Source organism: Physella acuta, unplaced genomic scaffold (genome assembly GCF_028476545.2).
Source record: "Physella acuta isolate Inbredline_101_S28 unplaced genomic scaffold, ASM2847654v3 ptg000815l, whole genome shotgun sequence".
Taxonomy (NCBI): Eukaryota; Metazoa; Mollusca; class Gastropoda; family Physidae; genus Physella; species Physella acuta.
Genome location: NW_026732333.1, coordinates 34,777 through 53,647, shown reverse-complemented (window position 1 = coordinate 53,647; position 18,871 = coordinate 34,777). Strand labels below are relative to the sequence as shown.

At 37.7% G+C, this 18,871-nt stretch overlaps 1 protein-coding gene across 5 annotated transcripts in view; it reads right to left on the bottom strand.

The window, feature by feature from the left end:
- Positions 1-18,871, bottom strand: part of LOC131951600 (peripheral plasma membrane protein CASK) — a 208,316-nt gene that overhangs the window by 168,385 nt on the left and 21,060 nt on the right. For all 5 annotated transcript variants that reach the window (XM_059313923.1, XM_059313922.1, XM_059313925.1 and 2 more), the window contains exons 4-8: positions 14,683-14,858; positions 13,126-13,248; positions 12,142-12,222; positions 11,794-11,884; positions 10,536-10,660 (exon numbers count right to left, since the gene is read on the bottom strand). In XM_059313923.1, the coding sequence (XP_059169906.1) occupies positions 10,536-10,660; positions 11,794-11,884; positions 12,142-12,222; positions 13,126-13,248; positions 14,683-14,858 (596 nt within the window). The remainder of the gene's footprint in view (positions 1-10,535; positions 10,661-11,793; positions 11,885-12,141; positions 12,223-13,125; positions 13,249-14,682; positions 14,859-18,871) is intronic.

Sequence of the window (18,871 nt, the reverse complement as noted above, 5' to 3'; positions counted from 1 at the left end):
AAAGAAGGTTAAAAATAACCCTCCCCCCTACAAACAGTTCAACAAACCTAGACAATGGTTACGGTTCTTGAGTCAGTACACGAAAAACAAGTTAATGAAATTATGTTCGTTGGTAGCATTTTTTAAAGATATTTTTTTCCAAAAAAATGTTCATTCGATAAAACGGTGAGTAGGGAAGAGTAGTTGTAAACCAAAGCATCAGTTGGTAGGACAAAGGTTGTGTATTGTCACTAGGCAAAATCACGAACAGGATGTTAAATAGTAAACTACACATTTTTTGTATACAAAATCAGATATGAAAAAATACCACTATTGCAAAAAAAGATTTAACGTCAATCCTATCAATTTTAAAGCACACGCAAATTAACCAGTCAATTTCGTCATACTTGAACGCCATGCTAATAGACGAGTACTTTTATGGTTCTCATTCAGATGCGTGGTGAGCGACCGCACTATTATCGTGCAGTGGTGCTCTTAAGGAAATACAGTTCTGTAGTACCAGAGGGTATTGTCTTGATCAAGGACTGGGGTTCTATACGAATAGTTATTAAGTGTTGCTCAAGGGGCCCTATAAGTACGTAGAGTCCCAGCTAGCGGCGGCGAATGTATTGGGTTCAAGTCCTGATGTCTAATGCGAGCGTGCTTAAGAATAGATAGAACAGATTCAATCGCAAAAATGTTTTGAAAATATAACAGACAAGGGAGTAATGAATTCATGCTACTGTCTTCATAAGCATCGGTTTTTTAATTATAATTAGGTTAATGATTTTTATCGGGATCTTCAAGGATAATTATTGTATGTGACGTATAAACTTTGGGAACTGTGATCTGATTGGTGTGTACAGATAATTAAAAAAACATACGTTTAGAATTACGAGACAATGCCATCTAGCTACACAATTAACATAATGTCATTAGAAGAGATCTAAAACACCTACAGCACGATCGACTGTCCAGCCCAAGTTATTGAATACACTGGGACAACCACATTGCCCGGTTATTGAATACACGGGGACAACCACATTGCCCGGTTACTGAATACACTGGGACAACCACATAGCCCGTTTATTGAATACACTGGAACTACCACATAGCCCGTTTATTGAATACACTGAGACTACCACATAGCCCGGTTACTGAATACACTGGGACAACCACATAGCCCGTTTATTGAATACACGGAGACAACCACATAGCCCGTTTATTGAATACACTGGGACTACCACATAGCCCGTTTATTGAATACACTGAGACTACCACATAGCCCGGTTACTGAATACACTGGGACAACCACATAGCCCGTTTATTGAATACACTGGGACTACCACATAGCCCGGTTACTGAATACACTGGGACAACCACATAGCCCGTTTATTGAATACACTGGGACTACCACATAGCCCGGTTACTGAATACACTGGGGCAACCAGATATCCCGTTTATTGAATACACGGAGACAACCACATAGCTCAGTATATATATATATATATATATATATATATATATATATATATATATATATATATACATATATATATATACTTTGTAGTTGATAATAAAAAAAACCTGCTGTTGCGTAAAGAGAAATAGGTAACTAATGATAATTCATTATCTCAAAAACTGGTACGTACAATTTAATGAAATCCAATTAAAATCACTTCCTATAGTGAAACACTAGGTTTAGTAATATATATTTTTTTTTGGTTAAGAAAATGATTGAATTGTAATAAAAATACGAAAACATGCCTTTACATTGCACGACGTTGTAGAAAGTATCTGCGTCGAGTGCTCACGTCGAGATAAATAGGCGCAATATGTACCCGACAGGTGTAACAGATGTTATCAGACACGAATCTCAGGTGTGGCGAGATGGGTGAGTCTAGCACTACATAGAGTACTCACGATATTGACTATCTGTGGGATCCCAAGTACGCGATGTTTTTTTTATAAATATAAAGATGGATACATTACACGATTAGGTCAACAGTAGCTAAAGTAATCAAGACAAGTGTGGATAGTTGTTCAATCCAGAGACACATACAGTTACTTCAGTTATAGATACACACAGTTGCCGCATTCTTAGACAAATAGACAGTTGCCCGAATCCTAAATACTAACAGTTGACCCATTCCTAGACACAAAGTAGAGTTAGACAATTGCTCCAATTCTAGATATAGCCTCTATCCTAGACAGAAACAGTAGTTTGTTCTTGGTTGGACAAAGGCTATGGAAGCAAAACCAAAAAGAAAAGCAGGCTGAAATCAGAGTAACGACCTATATGGCGCATAACGTGTTAATACGTAATACACGTATTTCCTAGACTCAAACATAGACAGTCGTCCAGACATAGACACTCGCCCACGTCCATAAAAACGGGTTAACCCCCCCCCCCCCTAAACCTCATACAGGCAGATAACCACGGGACGTTATCAGGTTTAAACCCAGAACCCTGGCACCAAGTCTTCAGAGTTATCTTTCGTGGCTATTTAAAAATCTTATTTATAAACAACTTGTTCAAAAAATCAACGCAGTTTTATTTGTGGAAAGAGGGAAGAAACTATTTTTAATACATTCATCACCCAATCGATTACTATAGATAATTAAATGTGAAGATCTAGTGAAATAATTCACGATATAAAGAGACAGATAATACGATAATCGTAAAATGAATAAAAAAGGAAGTGGATATAGAATCTATATCTTAAATAAAAAAAGATAGGTTAAAAGAATGTGCGGCACTAAGGTTAAATAAAGGGAGAACGCGATGAACGCGATATTTATTACATAGCTATTGATACAAAATTTAAGAGAGTAGATATGGAGAGTGAGAAAAAAAAAAGGAAATATAAAGACAAGGAGAGATTGAGAGAGCAGAGAGAGAGAAAGAGAGAGAGAGAGGGAGAGGGAGAGAGAGAGTGGGTATAAGGATGTAAAAAGCGCCACCCCATCTTGCCAGAACTACAAATATTTACTCACCTTAAAGCGCACACCTCGCGGTGTTTACAATGTGTGAGCAACAAAACTGAGGCGTCGAGGTGAGGGCGACACGAATGGGGCGAGCTGTTAGGTTAAGTACGGAGGATAAGGGAAAGTGCCTCTTTACCACACCGATACAACAACAGTGCTGATACAAGGCGGGATACGATGGCGCTAGCCAGCTTGTTTAGGTTTTATTTCAATGTTTTTATACGCGCGACATCAAGGAGAATGTGATAAACAGTTTTTTTTGTTGAAAGGAAAACGAAGATGTTTTATGTTTAGGATTGTGGGTTGGATAATATGTGACGTAACATGCAACTGTTGTATTAATGATGACGGCTATTAGGTTTTCTTAATAAATATTTTACAAAAAAAAACAAAACAAAAAAAAAAAAACAAAAAAAAAACACTACCAACAACAACAACACAACAACTAGCAATACTATGACTGTTTTAGCAAAGTTAAAATTCAATGTAGGACGATTGTTGCCGCTTCAACATAATATATGTGCATGTAAACTATTTATGAAGTTATATTACTGTTAAACTTTATTCGCGTAAATAAAATGTATATGCAGTTAAATTAATGTATGCTAAAACCTTATTCGTGTATGTAAAATATTTATGTAGTTACATTAGTCTGTTAAACTTAATTCGTGAATGTAAAATATTTATGTAGTTATGATAATCTATGTTAAATTGTGTCTGTATATGTACACTATTTATGTAGTTATAATAGACTATGTGAAACTTATATTTCCAATTTGTGACAATTATTTATATTCACAAAGAGACTTGCCAAATAAACGTTAAGAAAAATAACAATGATAATGTCTTGTTGAAGTAATAGAACGGAATAATTAGAGCTATCATTTGGGACGTGGGTTATTTACAGAGGGGAGCGTAGGGATGGTACAGAAGGGGGCGTGGGTAGGATACAAACATGATAGGTGTGTAGAGGATACAAGCAGAGAAATCAATAAAGATGATACAAGCAGAGGAGGCAGTGTGGAAGATACAGGCAGAATGATTGGGAGAGGATGATTGAAGAACGGTTCATAACGAAACAAAATGAACAAGAGAATAGGAACTCAGCCTGGATAAAAATAGTAGAAAACAAAGGCAACTACGGAATGTAATTTCCAGACAACGAAATATTACGTTGAGCACAACAGTGTACACACACAACAGGAATTCATGGTTCCTTTCAGCACGATTAACTGTGGTTGTTAGCCTTAATTTCCACTGAACCCAATACTCAGGATAAAGGTAAACGAAATATAACTTACTTAGTACGCGTGTCATATATATATATATATATATATATATATATATATATATATATATATATATATATATATATATATATATATATATGGGCCTTGATGCACTGAACAAACATGCTTGTTTACTTGTATGTGAAGTACAATGTAATTATTTCATATTTTTCCATTTACATATCAGCTTAGACTTAGACATCTGCTTCTAATATATATTCTTTAGGCAATTTAGTAGTTAACATAATTTTCTAGCCACTGGGCACATTGTGGTAAAAAAAAACATCCGATTACAACCTACCCTCGAGAGCCCCCCCCCCCCCCCCCCCTCACCGCTCGCCTTATCCAGTGAATATATTTGTACATCTGACTAATGTCTTTAGCAGCCGTTGAGAAAAGCGGGGAGCCAACAGGGTTATGAGATGTTCAGTTAGCCCCTACAGTACTCGCAGTCACGGTGGACTGACTACACAGAACACGCAAGTTAGACTACACTATTAACTGAACTATGCCATTTTGTATGATAAAAGTGTTTAGAGATTAAAGGTACCTAAACGGTTAAAACAAATAAGTATACTTTCTGGCCTCCGTGAATTTACGTAGAGACAGATAATATGATGTAGCCTAAAACTAAATCTAAATAAAATTTATTTCAAACACAATGTGGCACACAAATGAGGGCATGAAACATCAACGAATAATAAAAAACTAAATGACAGGAAGGGGGAGGGCCGACGCAAAATGGCATAGTGCTTACACGGAAACAAAATCTAGATCTAAATAAGATAAGCGTATAAAGACACACAAACTCATGGTATAAAACACAGAAAACCTATAGTAAACTCGAGGTAAAATACAGAAAACCTAGGGTAAACTCGAGGTAAAATACAGAAAACCTAGGGTAAACTCGAGTTCGAGGTAAAACACAGAAAACCTAGGGTAAACTCGAGGTAACACATAAAAGCTAAAGTAAGCTCGAGGTAAAACACAGAAAACCTAGGGTAAACTCGAGGTAACACAGAAAAGCTAAAGTAAGCTCGGTAAAACACGGAAAACCCTTCGGTAAAACACAGAAACCATTCGAGAAAATCACTAGAAACACTACCTTAACTGTCGAAAAATTAACAAGACACCTCGCGCTCTAAACCCAAACCACCAGGCGCGCCGTTAAAATATTTAAATGAATAAAAACTTGACCGCTCGATGTTGTTACAGGTGCTACACAAACACACAAGGCATCACCCCCACACACACCACACCACAGAAGCGTCTCTGTTTACTAACACTACGACATCACGCAACAGACAACACAAAAAAATAAAATTCCCGTACGTTGAGTCAAGCCTTAAGTACTCTCCTAAACAAAACAAATCAAAACAAAAACACAATAAATGTAACTAAGAACCTACATCCAGAAAACACAACACACTTATTCCAACAATGTACAACCGTGTCCGCACGTAGGTACAACACACTTTCAAACTCCTAGACGTGTAATGAATCCTCGTTGAACACACTGACAAAACACACACACACGCGCGCCAAAGGGGAGAGGACTGGGATAAACACAACATTCCTCAAGGAAAGGGAGAGAAGAAAAAAATACTACTAATTAAATACACGGGAATCCCCGTTAAAAATACATTTTAACCTTCTTTTATGAATCTGATCTACCCACCTGACGTAAAAAAATGTTTTTCATCTTCTTCTTTGAAAAAAAAAAAGACAGAACTGGGTCCACAATTTTTTTTAATACACAAAATACAAGCGTAGACAAGCAACCCATTTTTTTTTACCACACATGAAAATATTTCACCCGATTTTCTGTAGCGGTAATAAATATCTCAGGTAGGGGCGGGCGATACCGGGTACTGCACTGACAGTAGAATCGATACTGAAACTGAGTACGGCGGTAAATACAAATACGATAATGTGACTGGATATCACTACAAGTCTAGGATCAAGATATCGATACCAGTTAAAGATAAATTCGATACGACCCAACGGGAGAACAGAGAAGTAGAGCGGAGGTAGGGGTAACATACATAGATGCCGAAGGTAAATTTTTTGTTGTTGTTGCTAATGAGGTGTCTAGACATGACAAGATAATTAGTTGATCATATAAATACCTTTGGCTCATTAGATCTTAGCAGACGGAACAGTCTAGACCAAAGTGCAAGCCGTGAGTGGGTTTAGGGATGGTCACATAAAACCAGTTCAGTGACCTGTGAGTGAGTCTCACTGACTAGGGGGCGCCAGTCCGTTGACTTAGAGGGCGCCGTCACACTGACCTGGGGGCGCCATTAGACTGACCTAGGGGGCGCTATAACACTGACCTAGAAGGCGCTATCACATTGACTATGGAGCACAATTACAATGACCTAAGGGGCGCCACCACACTGACCCAAATGGCTCCATCACACTGACTAGAGGGCGCCATCACACTGACATAGGGGGCGTCATCACAATGACCTAGAGGGCGCCATCGATCTGAGTAGGGGGGTCACACTGGCCTAGAAGGCGTCATCACAATGACCTTCGGTGGATCGCCACCTCACATACGGGCGCGAAAATTATGACCTGTTATTACATCTTAACAGACTGAAAACAATCAAGGCTGTAAAAATACTGAACCAACTTCTTTAAATACTCATTAGCAAAGCAACTGCGCTGCTATACATATAATCATCATGGGTTACATTATCTTCTTTTATCAAGATTCACTATAGTTATGATTCTATAACAGGGGTCGGCAACCTGCGGCTCGCGAGCCGCATGCGGCTCTTTTGATATCAAGATGCGGCTCTTCAGCTCCTTAACAAATACTAATAATCTTAATAAAAAAATAAAATATTTGAAATAAAAAATTGTTAGTGGCTCTTTAAAACCAGGGAAATTTTTGAAAATTGTACCTTTTGGCTCTTCCGCTTCAAAAGGTTGCCGACCACTGTTCTATAATGCAATCACCCAATGTTTATAACTCATTATTGATCAGTCATCGAAAACTGAACTCTATACATCTTGTTAAAGATAAAAGTAATATTTACCTAGGCAAGTGAGTCATTCTAACCCTCCCACCCTCACAGACACATTGAAGATCAGATCCCGTGACTCATCGTGTGATCAGGTAGTGATACCTCACACGGTATTTTAAATGAACATAGGTTCGCCACTAGACAGAGATCTCAAACAAATGGAGCTATACGTAAAATTAAGTCATCAGTGGGTATCTGTTTTTTTTTCTCTAGTTTATGTATGTGTCACATTTTATGTCAGATATAAACATATACAGGCTCACAACACTCCCAAAATGCACAAATAACTACATTTACAACAAAACGTATTATTAGTGGACAGATCCCTTAAAAAAATTCTCACAAAAAAATTAGTTTAAAAAAGCATAAAGCCAATAAATAACAGATCTGGATTTTTTTTCATCCATGTAAAAATTGAAAATTGCTGATAGACTTCAATAATCTACTCCTATTGTACACAGTCCTTATTACATAAACTTTGAAAACCCATACTAAAATGGAGGAATACAAATGAGCCAAAAGCGCCGCGCCCCTCTCACTAAAACCACAGCACTAGACTTGAAGAGTAGGCGCTCACCTGTCAGTGAAGATAAAAAAAACAACATAAAACGGCTACCCTATCCCAGGCAGACGTCAAACTACATGTACAACTCAGCCGAGCGCGACAACTAGACGCAGAAGTCAATTTTAACGAGTTTTTAATTTCTTGCCTGGCATACATACCACGGTGTACTGAAGTTGAATTGTTCAAACATCTGGTGCTAGGCTTTGGAGAGTGTGACCTCTTCACACCTAGGGTAAGGGTCACGGTTAGGACAAGGGTCAAGGTTAGAACAAAGGTCAAGGTTAGGGCAAGGGGCAAAGTTAGGGATATGCTTTGAATAGTCCGACCTTCACGCCTAGGGTAATGACCAAGGTTAAGGTATGGATCAAGTTCAGGGCTAGACTTCGGAGAGTAGGACCTTCACAACTAGGGAAAGGATCCAGATTAGGATACGGGTCTAGATTAAGGCTAAGGAATTTTTCACATCTTGGTGAAGGTTACGGCTAGGCTAAATGAAAGATATGAAATTAAAAAAAATCGTTTTCAATTCATAATAGTTTGTGAAATATTATATACTAAGGAATAATAAGACAATAAAACCAGAAAATTAAACACAACTGAAAAAAATATATTATAACACAACCACATCAAAGCCTACAAAGGCCAACATTACAGAACAACCCCTAATCCTGGAGGCGACCCATAGCCCTCGACAACTCATTAATCAATAGTGACTAAATTTGGCTTGAGATTATGAAATTCTGGCAAGATGCTGCAAAAAAAAAAAAAAAAAAAAAAAAAAAAAAAAAAAAAAATCCTGGGTTTTGCCAGACTTGTTTTTAACCCTACTTCATATTGTGTCAAGCATTTCTCTCGGAGGTCGGCGCAATCTCCAGTGGAGGAAAAAACAAGTGCACCGTGCACCGAAGAAGCACTGAATAGAAACTAGTTTTCTGCTATTTCTTGTTGTTCAACTCATAAAGCGTTGCTTTGAAGCTCACAAGTATAACCCAGCTAATCCTTTACAATTTCTTACATGATTACGGTATAAATAAATAAATAAAAAAGAAAGTTGTAAGTAGAAGTTTAAGGAGAGAAAGAAAAAAAAAATCTACACCTCACAACTCAGCCTCTCCCCCCCCCCCCCCCCATCTAATGTGATCAAACTGGTTGGTATAAAAACATAAACCGGCATCGATTTTGTTCCCCGCCTTTTTTTGCGTTGTTTGTTTTCATAAATCACCAAAGTAATTATATCAACAGCCTCGGCCATGACGAAAATAAAAAACACAACGGTCTACGCATGCGCAGAATAGAAAAAACAACAACACTGAGTGAACTCATTCTCGTCTAAATAAAAGAGGATATGACATTAACGATGTAGTAAAACTTAATATTATTTTTTAATTAAAAAGTAAATTACACGGAAGATTACCTAAGCTTATCAACTATTATGGTAGGATTTTAAAAAGTTTTTATTAATTAAAAAAAAATGTTTTTTTTTTTTTTGCCATTTTTAAAAAAGATTTCTATTGTAATTATTTTTTTTTCATTCACGGCCCCATGGAGAGCAAGGGCTTTGGTCATACCTCTATTATAAGTAGTACTACATATTATTTTCAGCTGTATGCGTCGTTCACAAATAAATCTATCGGTAACATAGTTTTCTTTTATTAAGTTACTTTACTAAGATTTAGCTAGAAAAATAAACGTATCCGTTGTATTATAGCATGTCAGTGCATATTGTTGTACGGCAGATTAAACTTGCACAGTGATGTTTATGCGTTGTGTATCTCATTAGTAGATTTGATTATTCCTCAACAATTCATGTTGTTTAAGGGAGGCAACATCAGAATTTGAAGAAATTAAATTTATTTGAGTTGTCTTTCTTACTTACCTTTGCGTATAATACAACTACCCTGGTCACACAGAGTGGGATGCAACAAGTGTTGGGAACGTGTACATATTTGTTTGGAAGTGTATGTGTACATAAAAAAAGAATGTGTATATATATATTTAATTGGAATGTCAACATATGTATCGGAATGTGTACATAAATAATAAATAAGAATGTGAATGGGTATGGGAAAATAATGAACAGGAGTGTGTAGGTGTTGAATAGGCTGGTATACTTTGTATTCTTACATATAAATGCGTACATCTACTGTTATTAATCATGTACATTAATGTGTATGGCTAAACTTTGATGTTACAAATGATATGGCGTGTGTCAAACCGCACTATGGAGTCACGTTAACAAAATAAATAAATACAAATGGTATCTGCAGTGAGATTTATGTAAATAGTAATTACAACAGTAGTTATAGTATCCTCACAAGTTAAAGACAATTACAGGCAGTGGCGTAGCGAGGTCGGGTGTCACCTGGTGCGGCACTTAATGGTGTCACCCCCCCCCCCTCAAATTTTTCTCTATATATTTTACTATTTTATGCCTTGGTGTCACACTTCTAAATGGTGTCACCCAGTGCGGTCCGCACCCCCCGCCCCCGCCCCCTCGCTACGTCTCTGATTACAGGTAATTCTCTTTAACTTGCAAGTACACTAACACTACCTGTGTAAAAACTACGCAGTCGGTACTCTAAAGATACTCTAGCACTTGAATGAAACTGTGAGTCAATGTCCTACTGTATAGGTGAGTATGTGCACAGAAGGGAGAGGACACACACGTGCAGTACTCACGTTGAGTAAGGCCACAAGTTTGGAATCTTGGAAGACTTGGTCGAGGAAGTTGGTGTGCTGCTGGCTGTGAGCGCAGTCGGTCAACAGCTGGATCTCCTCAAGGGAGTCAAGCACCTGGGACACTGCTCCTTGGTGGAAGAGAAAACAAGACTTGTCCCCCTTAGTTCCTGCTTAGGCATGCATTGCATTGCTACTTTGGTGGATAAAGTAAGACATATTGCATATAACCCATGCATTCTTTCATTCTTTAATTATTTGTGCTTAAAGTAACAATTCTCCCTTAGAATGTTTAGGCATGCATTTGCATTGCTACTTTGGTGGATAAAGTAAGACTATAACCCATGCATTCTTTTAATAATCGTTTGTGTATATAATAACAATTATCTCCCTTAGACTGTTTAGGCATGCAGTGCATTGATACTTAAGTGGATAAAATACCAAATATCGCCCATAATCCATTTCATTTCATTCATAAATATGGGTAAAATAACACATATACACGTACACATTCCGTTAACCATTTATGGAAAAGTAATAATGATGATCATGTTGATGCAGGCATTAAATAGATACTTAGTGAATCAAATAAAACTATAGCGTTCGATTCATTAAATAGATAAATTATTGGTGGATAATGTATGAATTATTCCTCTTGAAGTATACTAAAGCATGCATTGGTCGGAATTGTTTTTAACATCATGTATTGAAAAAAATAATATTTAAAAAACGTTATTTCTTTTATTTGCATGCTTTTTAATTTGATAAACTGGACCCAAAATCTTAACGTTAATTCGATAGTGGTAAACTATTTTTATACATGTTGGCTTTTGTAAAAACATATACACTACTGATTGTGCAACATAATTAGTTGTTAAGAGAATGTAGTCATGCACAATGTACGTTTTGTATTTGAAAGATGCAGTATGTGTTTGTGTATGTAATCAAGCACAGAATGTAAGCTATGTACATGAAGGGTGGAGTATGTATATGAAGGGTGGAATATGTATATGAAGGGGGAGTATGACTATGAAGGGGGGAGTATGACTATGAAGGGTGGAGTATGACTATGAAGGGTGGAGTATGTATATGATGAGTGGAGTATGCATATGAAAGGTGTAGTATGTATATGAAGGGTGTGTAGCCTATATCTATGAATGATGGAGTATGTGCTGACATGTAATCCCGCACACAATGTAAACTATGTATGTGTGGGATGGCATATGTGCTCATGTATGTAAAGTATGAAGTAAGCGCTTACCAGCTGAGGTGACATCATCATCCTCCGGGGGTGAAGGGTCATTGTAAAAACTTGTCCACTTCGGACTAGCCACAGCAGCCATAATAGCCCCCTGTGGTAGACAAACACATGGTTAATTAGTTAGATTTAATTAATCTAAAACAGTAACTTTTGAGACTGAAAATCAGATAAATAAAAAAAAAAAGTAAATACGGTTTCTTATGAAATCAACATAATTTTAAAAAAATTGGTATCATTAATCATTCTAAAATATACATTTATACACAATATGACGCTACATATGACAATGTATAATGTGGTGATTATTGTAATACAGACAGTATGTGAGACAGGTATTTAACAACTCACTTTAAGCTTTCTCCTGGAATTAAATTTTTTCAACTCGTCTACAGTTTCATGCAGGTGATTCCTTGGTACATCTTTTTTACACTACAGCAAAATAAGAAAAATAACTAAGTTATAAGTTATAAATAAGTCAAAACCAGAAGATATCGCCCCCACACAGTCATATATTAAAAGAGAATTGAAAAAAATCTTATGGTAACATTAGGCGTGGCCTAATGGTAGTAAGCTAGACTGCTAACCCAAAAGTCCTGAGTTCGAATCTGGGTTTAAAGTCAGTAGAATGTCACTAAGTCTACCCAGCTCATGTTAGGGAAACTAAAGGCGGTTGGGTATAGTGCTGACCACACTATCCCTTCACATGTCAAGGTCTCTGAAACAGATGAACTCTACTTCATCTGTTTTATATGTCTTGAGCATGAACAGGAAAAGATGACGATGGTAAAATAGAAGTGGAGTACTTGTAGACAATAAGGGTGTCAGGAAACAATGAGATCATGTTAAACAATATTAACAAAGAATAAATACTCCTTATGATAAGTATTCCTGTAGACCCCATTTAAGCATATCAACCCTACAACACCTCTCTTACAGATGTAGTATTTAGAAATTCCCTAACCTAAATTGCCTCAACTATCAATCTTTTAAAGGCAATTTAAAAACCAAAATTAAACATTTATGTTACTGTAATGTATTGTCCGTTTCAAAGTATGATTTAAAATCTAAATAATAATCTTATCACAATACAACACTAATAATTATTTTAAAATATTTTAATAGCTAATTAATAATTCCAGCTGTATTAGTTAAAATCTATTTTGATTGTTTATTTTTATTTCTAATCATGGAGTTGACATTTTGATGAGAAATTTAATACAAATGCCAGATTGTATTTCTGATAAACATCTGACTTCCCCCCAGCTAGGGGCATTGATTGTTTAGTCCCCCCCAGCCTTAAGAAACAAAATTCCATTATCCATATCCATCCACCTTTATCCACGGATGCTCTAATGCTTGCTCCACTGTTATCCTCTTCTCTGGGTCTTTCTCTAAGAGTCTTTGCATGAGTTCTCTCCCTGCTGGAGATATGTGGTCCCATTGCTTTGGTTTCATCTGAAAAAAAAACAAACAAAAACAACCAATATTTAATGATTAAAACCCCATACAGAAGAACCATTCTTTCATTAAGACAAATTTTAATTTTTAAAACTCTATATACTCATATATGATTCTTTTATTAAGACAAATTTTGATTTTTAAAACTCTATGCAGAAATACCTTTCTTTTTAAATTTTAAAACTCCATACAGCAATACCTTTCTTTAATTAAGATAAAATTTGTATGCTTAAAACTCCATGAAGGAATAGCAGTCTTTCATCGAAGAAGCAATACCATTCTTCCATTATAGAAAATTTTTATTTTTAAAATTCCATGCAGAAATACCTTTTTTTTTTAATAGCGAAAAATCAATGTTTAAAGCACCATACAAAACACCTTTCTATTATTACAAAAAAAATTGTGTATGGAGATTAAGTCTTATGGGCCAGTTCATTGTAATTTATAAAATAAACATCAATAAACATATTTAAAAATTCCTATTCAAGGATAGGCTAATCTAAGGAGCAGAAAAAAAATAAAATGTAAATTAAAAAAAAAATAAAACGATCTAGGCCATTGAAGGCTTAAAAAGGTTACCACCTTAGTTTAGGGCTATAAAATATTCTTAATCCATTTTGCATCACAAAAATAAACTATCAGAAAAAAATTAAAAGAAAAACTGCAGCATTACATCAAGGGATGTAATCATAATAATGAAAATTTCTTCCATAAAAAGACCAAATTTGGTTGTTAAAATTGCTCATCTTCAATGCTTGATTAGATCCGTTAAGAAAAAAAATAAAAATGGGCTTTTTTATCGCTTTATTTTATATAACCTTAGAGCTAATCCATTTACGGGGTTTATGAGAGGAGGTAAAGGGGAGAGGTAGGTCAAAATTACAAGTTTTTTTTGTTTGTTTGTAGGCCTACGTCAAAATAACTGAATTATTACGTGTGAATTCTAAGGCCAGGACTTAAGGTCAATAAGTCGTAGGGTGCTTAAGTCAGTTTTAACTTTCTTGCTAGTTCTAGACCAGGGACTTACGGTCAATAATTTATAAAGTGCTTAAGTCAAGTTTTATTTTCTTGCTTTTCCTTTAAAGTTAATTAGTTCTAGAACATTTATATTTAGGAATAGATTTTTCTATTTAATTATCAAACACTTCACCCAGAAGGGAAACTGAAAATAAACTGATCTTTTAAAAAAAATAATTGTTTAAAACACTTTTGTAGTTAACCAAAATTGTTATAAAAACAAAACAAAAATGCACCATTAATAAGTGTAGCCATTACTATTGCTCAGATAACTGATGTTTGACAGTAAAGTCTAGATCAAGGATAGCAGCGTCTATAACGTAAATTATGTCTCTAATTTACTACAGAAATAAAACATGCCCGTAACTTAAAGATGAAAAAACCTAAAATACCACACAAGGGTATGTAACTCACAGGATAATTGCCCTTGACAATAATTTCATACAGCCTCTCCTTGGTGCCACAAAAAGGGGGATAACCCCCCAGCAGTATAAACAAGAGCACCCCACAGCCCCACATGTCTACCGGCTTTCCGTACGGCTTCCGGTCTATGACCTCCGGCGCCATGTATTGCGGAGTGCCCACTCGACCTGAAAAAAAAAAGAGAAAAAACAATTTTTTTTTTAATTGCAGTAAAAAAAGAATATTTCCAATTGTTTCCCCTGAAAAGCAAAAACAAAATTGCTTAGGCATCCACGTGAATGCAACCTAATTAAATACATGTATATTATTTAATGAGAAAAAGGAAAAAATAGAAAACAAAAACTCCCCAATTTTCTATTTAGAAAACCAAACCTTTGATTAAAAAACATATGGAATAGCAGGTAATTATAATTTAGATATTTCCACAAAACAAATTGAATTTATTTAAGATAAATAAATAGACATGATCCAAATAACAAATGAAAATACATTATGTTTTCACATTATAGTTTTTAAGCGTAATTACTTAGCATGGAAAAAGCTAATTAAACGATTGAATTGCTTGGAAATCTAATGCGAATTTTTATAATTATGTAGTCTATATGAAACAAAACTGATTTTACCGTTAATTTCATGTAAGGGTTAATGTGTTGATGGTACAGGAATGGTCACAAAAAGTTACCCCCCCCCCCCCCCCATCTCCACACACACACAATATCCATATTTAAAACATTTTTTGTTAAACCAGCAATTCTGTCTAAAATATCAAATTAACTCGTCCAACATTGAGCAAATTTATCTATTTTTCCCCCCACATTTACAAAATGCTTTTAAAGATTTCGAAAAGAAAAATCTTCAAAAAAAACCTCAATTTAAAATGCAAATGTAACGTCAAACTTCCTGGGCTCTCCTCACAGGGGCCCGGACGCACCCACCCACCCCCGAGTGTGACGACATTTACGGACGACATTTTAAGGCTATTGAGTTGGAAGCAACTATGACATAGGCTGCTAGTGTGTTTGAAGTCATTAAGTAAATCTAGTGACGTCAGGGTCAGTAAAACTGGACATCAGTAGTGGAATCGATCGTATTTTGGGTGGGGGGGGGGGCGGCTTTATCTAATGACTCCTTACTCTCTGCTCCACCCTATCCCCTCCAATCTCACCAGATGTTTCTGGCTTAAAGAGGGTAGAAGCGCACCTTCCCCACCTCGCTAACTTAACGCGAGCCACGATCGAGTTTAAGGTTTGGATTAATTGAAATTAGATTTGAAATATTTAAAAAAGCAATCAATTAAAAAAGAATGATCATTATCTTAATTAAATCTGACTTTTTGTTCTAATTAGCGCGAGGTGGAAACGTGATGGGCCAGTGTTGTTATTGTTTGGCTTGATTCGTTTCCTTGACATTCAGGTTACAAAATATAGTTGGAAATTTCCCAGTAGAAGGTGGATTGGCAACTTAATTAAAGCAATGATGGGAGATTTGTATTGGGTAGGTCATTCGCTGTGTGTGTACGTTAAGTCCACCCAGCTCTGATGGGTACCTGACTCTACTCCACCCTGCTCTGATGGGTACCCGACTCTACTCCACCCAACTCTGATGGGTACCTGACTCTAGTCAACCCAGCTCTGATAGGTACCTGACTCTAGTCCACCCAGCTCTGATGGGTACCTGACTCTAGTCCACCCAGCTCTGATGGGTACCTGACTCTAGTCTACCCAGCTCTGATGGGTACCTGACTCTAGTCCACCTAGCTCTGGTGGGTACCTGACTCTAGTCCACCCAGCTCTGATGGGTACCTGACTCTAGTCTACCCAGCTCTGATGGGTACCTGACTCTAGTCCACCTAGCTCTGGTGGGTACCTGACTCTAGTCCACCCAGCTCTGATGGGTACCTGACTCTAGTCTACCCAGCTCTGATGGGTACCTGACTCTAGTCCACCCAGCTCTGATGGGTACCTGACTCTAGTCCACCCAGCTCTGATGGGTACCTGACTCTAGTCCAACCAGCTCTGATGGGTACCTGACTCTAGTCCACCCAGCTCTGATGGGTACCTGGCTCTAGTCCACCCAGCTCTGATGGGTACCTGACTCTAGTCCACCCAGCTCTGATGGGTACCTGATTCTAGTCCACCCAGCTCTGATGTATACCTAACTTCCACCTAACTCTGATTGACTCTACTTTATCTGCTCTACACAATGTTAGTTCATAGATCCGTACTTTCTTAAATACACTTTCAGAAACTGAGAATAGTACTTTGAGGTGAGAAAGGTAATTTGAGTTGAGAGAGGTACTGTGAGGTGAGAGAGGTGAGAGAGGTACTGAGAGGTGAGAGAGGTGAGAGAGGTACTGTAAGGTGAGAGAGGTGAGAGAGGTACTGTAAGGTGAGAGAGGTGAGAGAGGTACTGTAAGGTGAGAGAGGTGAGAGAGGTACTGTAAGGTGTGAGTGGTGAGAGAGGTACTGTAAGGTGAGAGAGGTGAGAGAGGTACTGTAAGGTGAGAGAGGTGAGAGAGGTGAGAGAGGTACTGAGAGGTGAGAGAGGTGAGAGAGGTACTGTAAGGTGAGAGAGGTGAGAGAGGTACTGTAAGGTGAGAGAGGTACTGTAAGGTGAGAGAGGTACTGTAAGGTGAGAGAGGTGAGAGAGGTACTGTGAGGTGAGAGAGGTGAGAGAGGTGAGAGAGGTACTGAGAGGTGAGAGAGGTGAGAGAGGTACTGTAAGGTGAGAGAGGTACTGTAAGGTGAGAGAGGTACTGAGAGGTGAGAGAGGTGAGAGAGGTACTGTAAGGTGAGAGAGGTGAGAGAGGTGAGAGAGGTACTGAGAGGTGAGAGAGGTGAGAGAGGTACTGTGAGGTGAGAGAGGTGAGAGAGGTACTGTAAGGTGAGAGAGGTACTGTAAGGTGAGAGAGGTACTGTAAGGTGAGAGAGGTGAGAGAGGTACTGTGAGGTGAGAGAGGTGAGAGAGGTACTGAGAGGTGAGAGAGGTGAGAGAGGTACTGTAAGGTGAGAGAGGTGAGAGAGGTACTGTAAGGTGAGAGAGGTGAGAGAGGTGAGAGAGGTGAGAGAGGTACTGAGAGGTGAGAGAGGTGAGAGAGGTACTGTGAGGTGAGAGAGGTGAGAGAGGTACTGTAAGGTGAGAGAGGTGAGAGAGGTGAGAGAGGTACTGTAAGGTGAGAGAGGTGAGAGAGGTACTGTGAGGTGAGAGAGGTGGGAGAGGTACTGTGAGGTGAGAGAGGTGAGAGAGGTACTGTAAGGTGAGAGAGGTACTGTAAGGTGAGAGAGGTGAGAGAGGTACTGTAAGGTGAGAGAGGTACTGTAAGGTGAGAGAGGTACTGTAAGGTGAGAGAGGTACTGTAAGGTGAGAGAGGTGAGAGAGGTGAGAGAGGTACTGTAAGGTGAGAGAGGTACTGTGAGAAGATGAAGACGATAAGAAAAGTAAGGGTAGTTTAGAGAAAAGACGAGACTTTAGAGTAGAGAATGATATACTAGATAGATAGATAGATAGATAGAGAGAGAGAGAGAGAGAGAGAGAGAGAGAGAGAGAGAGAGAGAGAGAGTATTATTCAGAGAGGTTCCCAGAAAGAAGCGCAACGGAAAAAAGCGCAACGGAAAAAAGCGCAAAACAAAAAGCGCAACGGAAATAAGCGCACACGGAAAAAAGCGCAAAGAGAAAAAAGCGCACACGGAAAAAAGCGCAAAGAGAAAAAAGCGCAAAGAGAAAAAAGCGCAAAAAGAAAAAAGCGCACACAGAAAAAAGCGCACACGGAAAAAAGCGCACACGGAAAAAAGCGCAAACAGAAAAAAGCGCACACGGAAAAAAGCGCAAAGAGAAAAAAGCGCAACGAGAAAAAAGCGCAAAAAGAAAAAGCGTACACAGAAAAAAACGCAAACAGAAAAAAGCGCAAACGGAAAAAAGCGCAAACAGAAAAAAGCGCAAACGGAAAAAAGCGCAAACAGAAAAAAGCGCACACAGAAAAAAGCGCAAACGGAAAAAAGCGCAAACGGAAAAAAGCGCAAACAGAAAAAAGCGCAAACGGAAAAAAGCGCAAACAGAAAAAAGCGCACACAGAAAAAAGCGCAAGCAGAAAAAAGCGCACACAGAAAAAAGCGCAAACGGAAAAAAGCGCAAACAGAAAAATGCGCAAACAGAAAAAACAACGAAAAATGTGCAAAAGAGA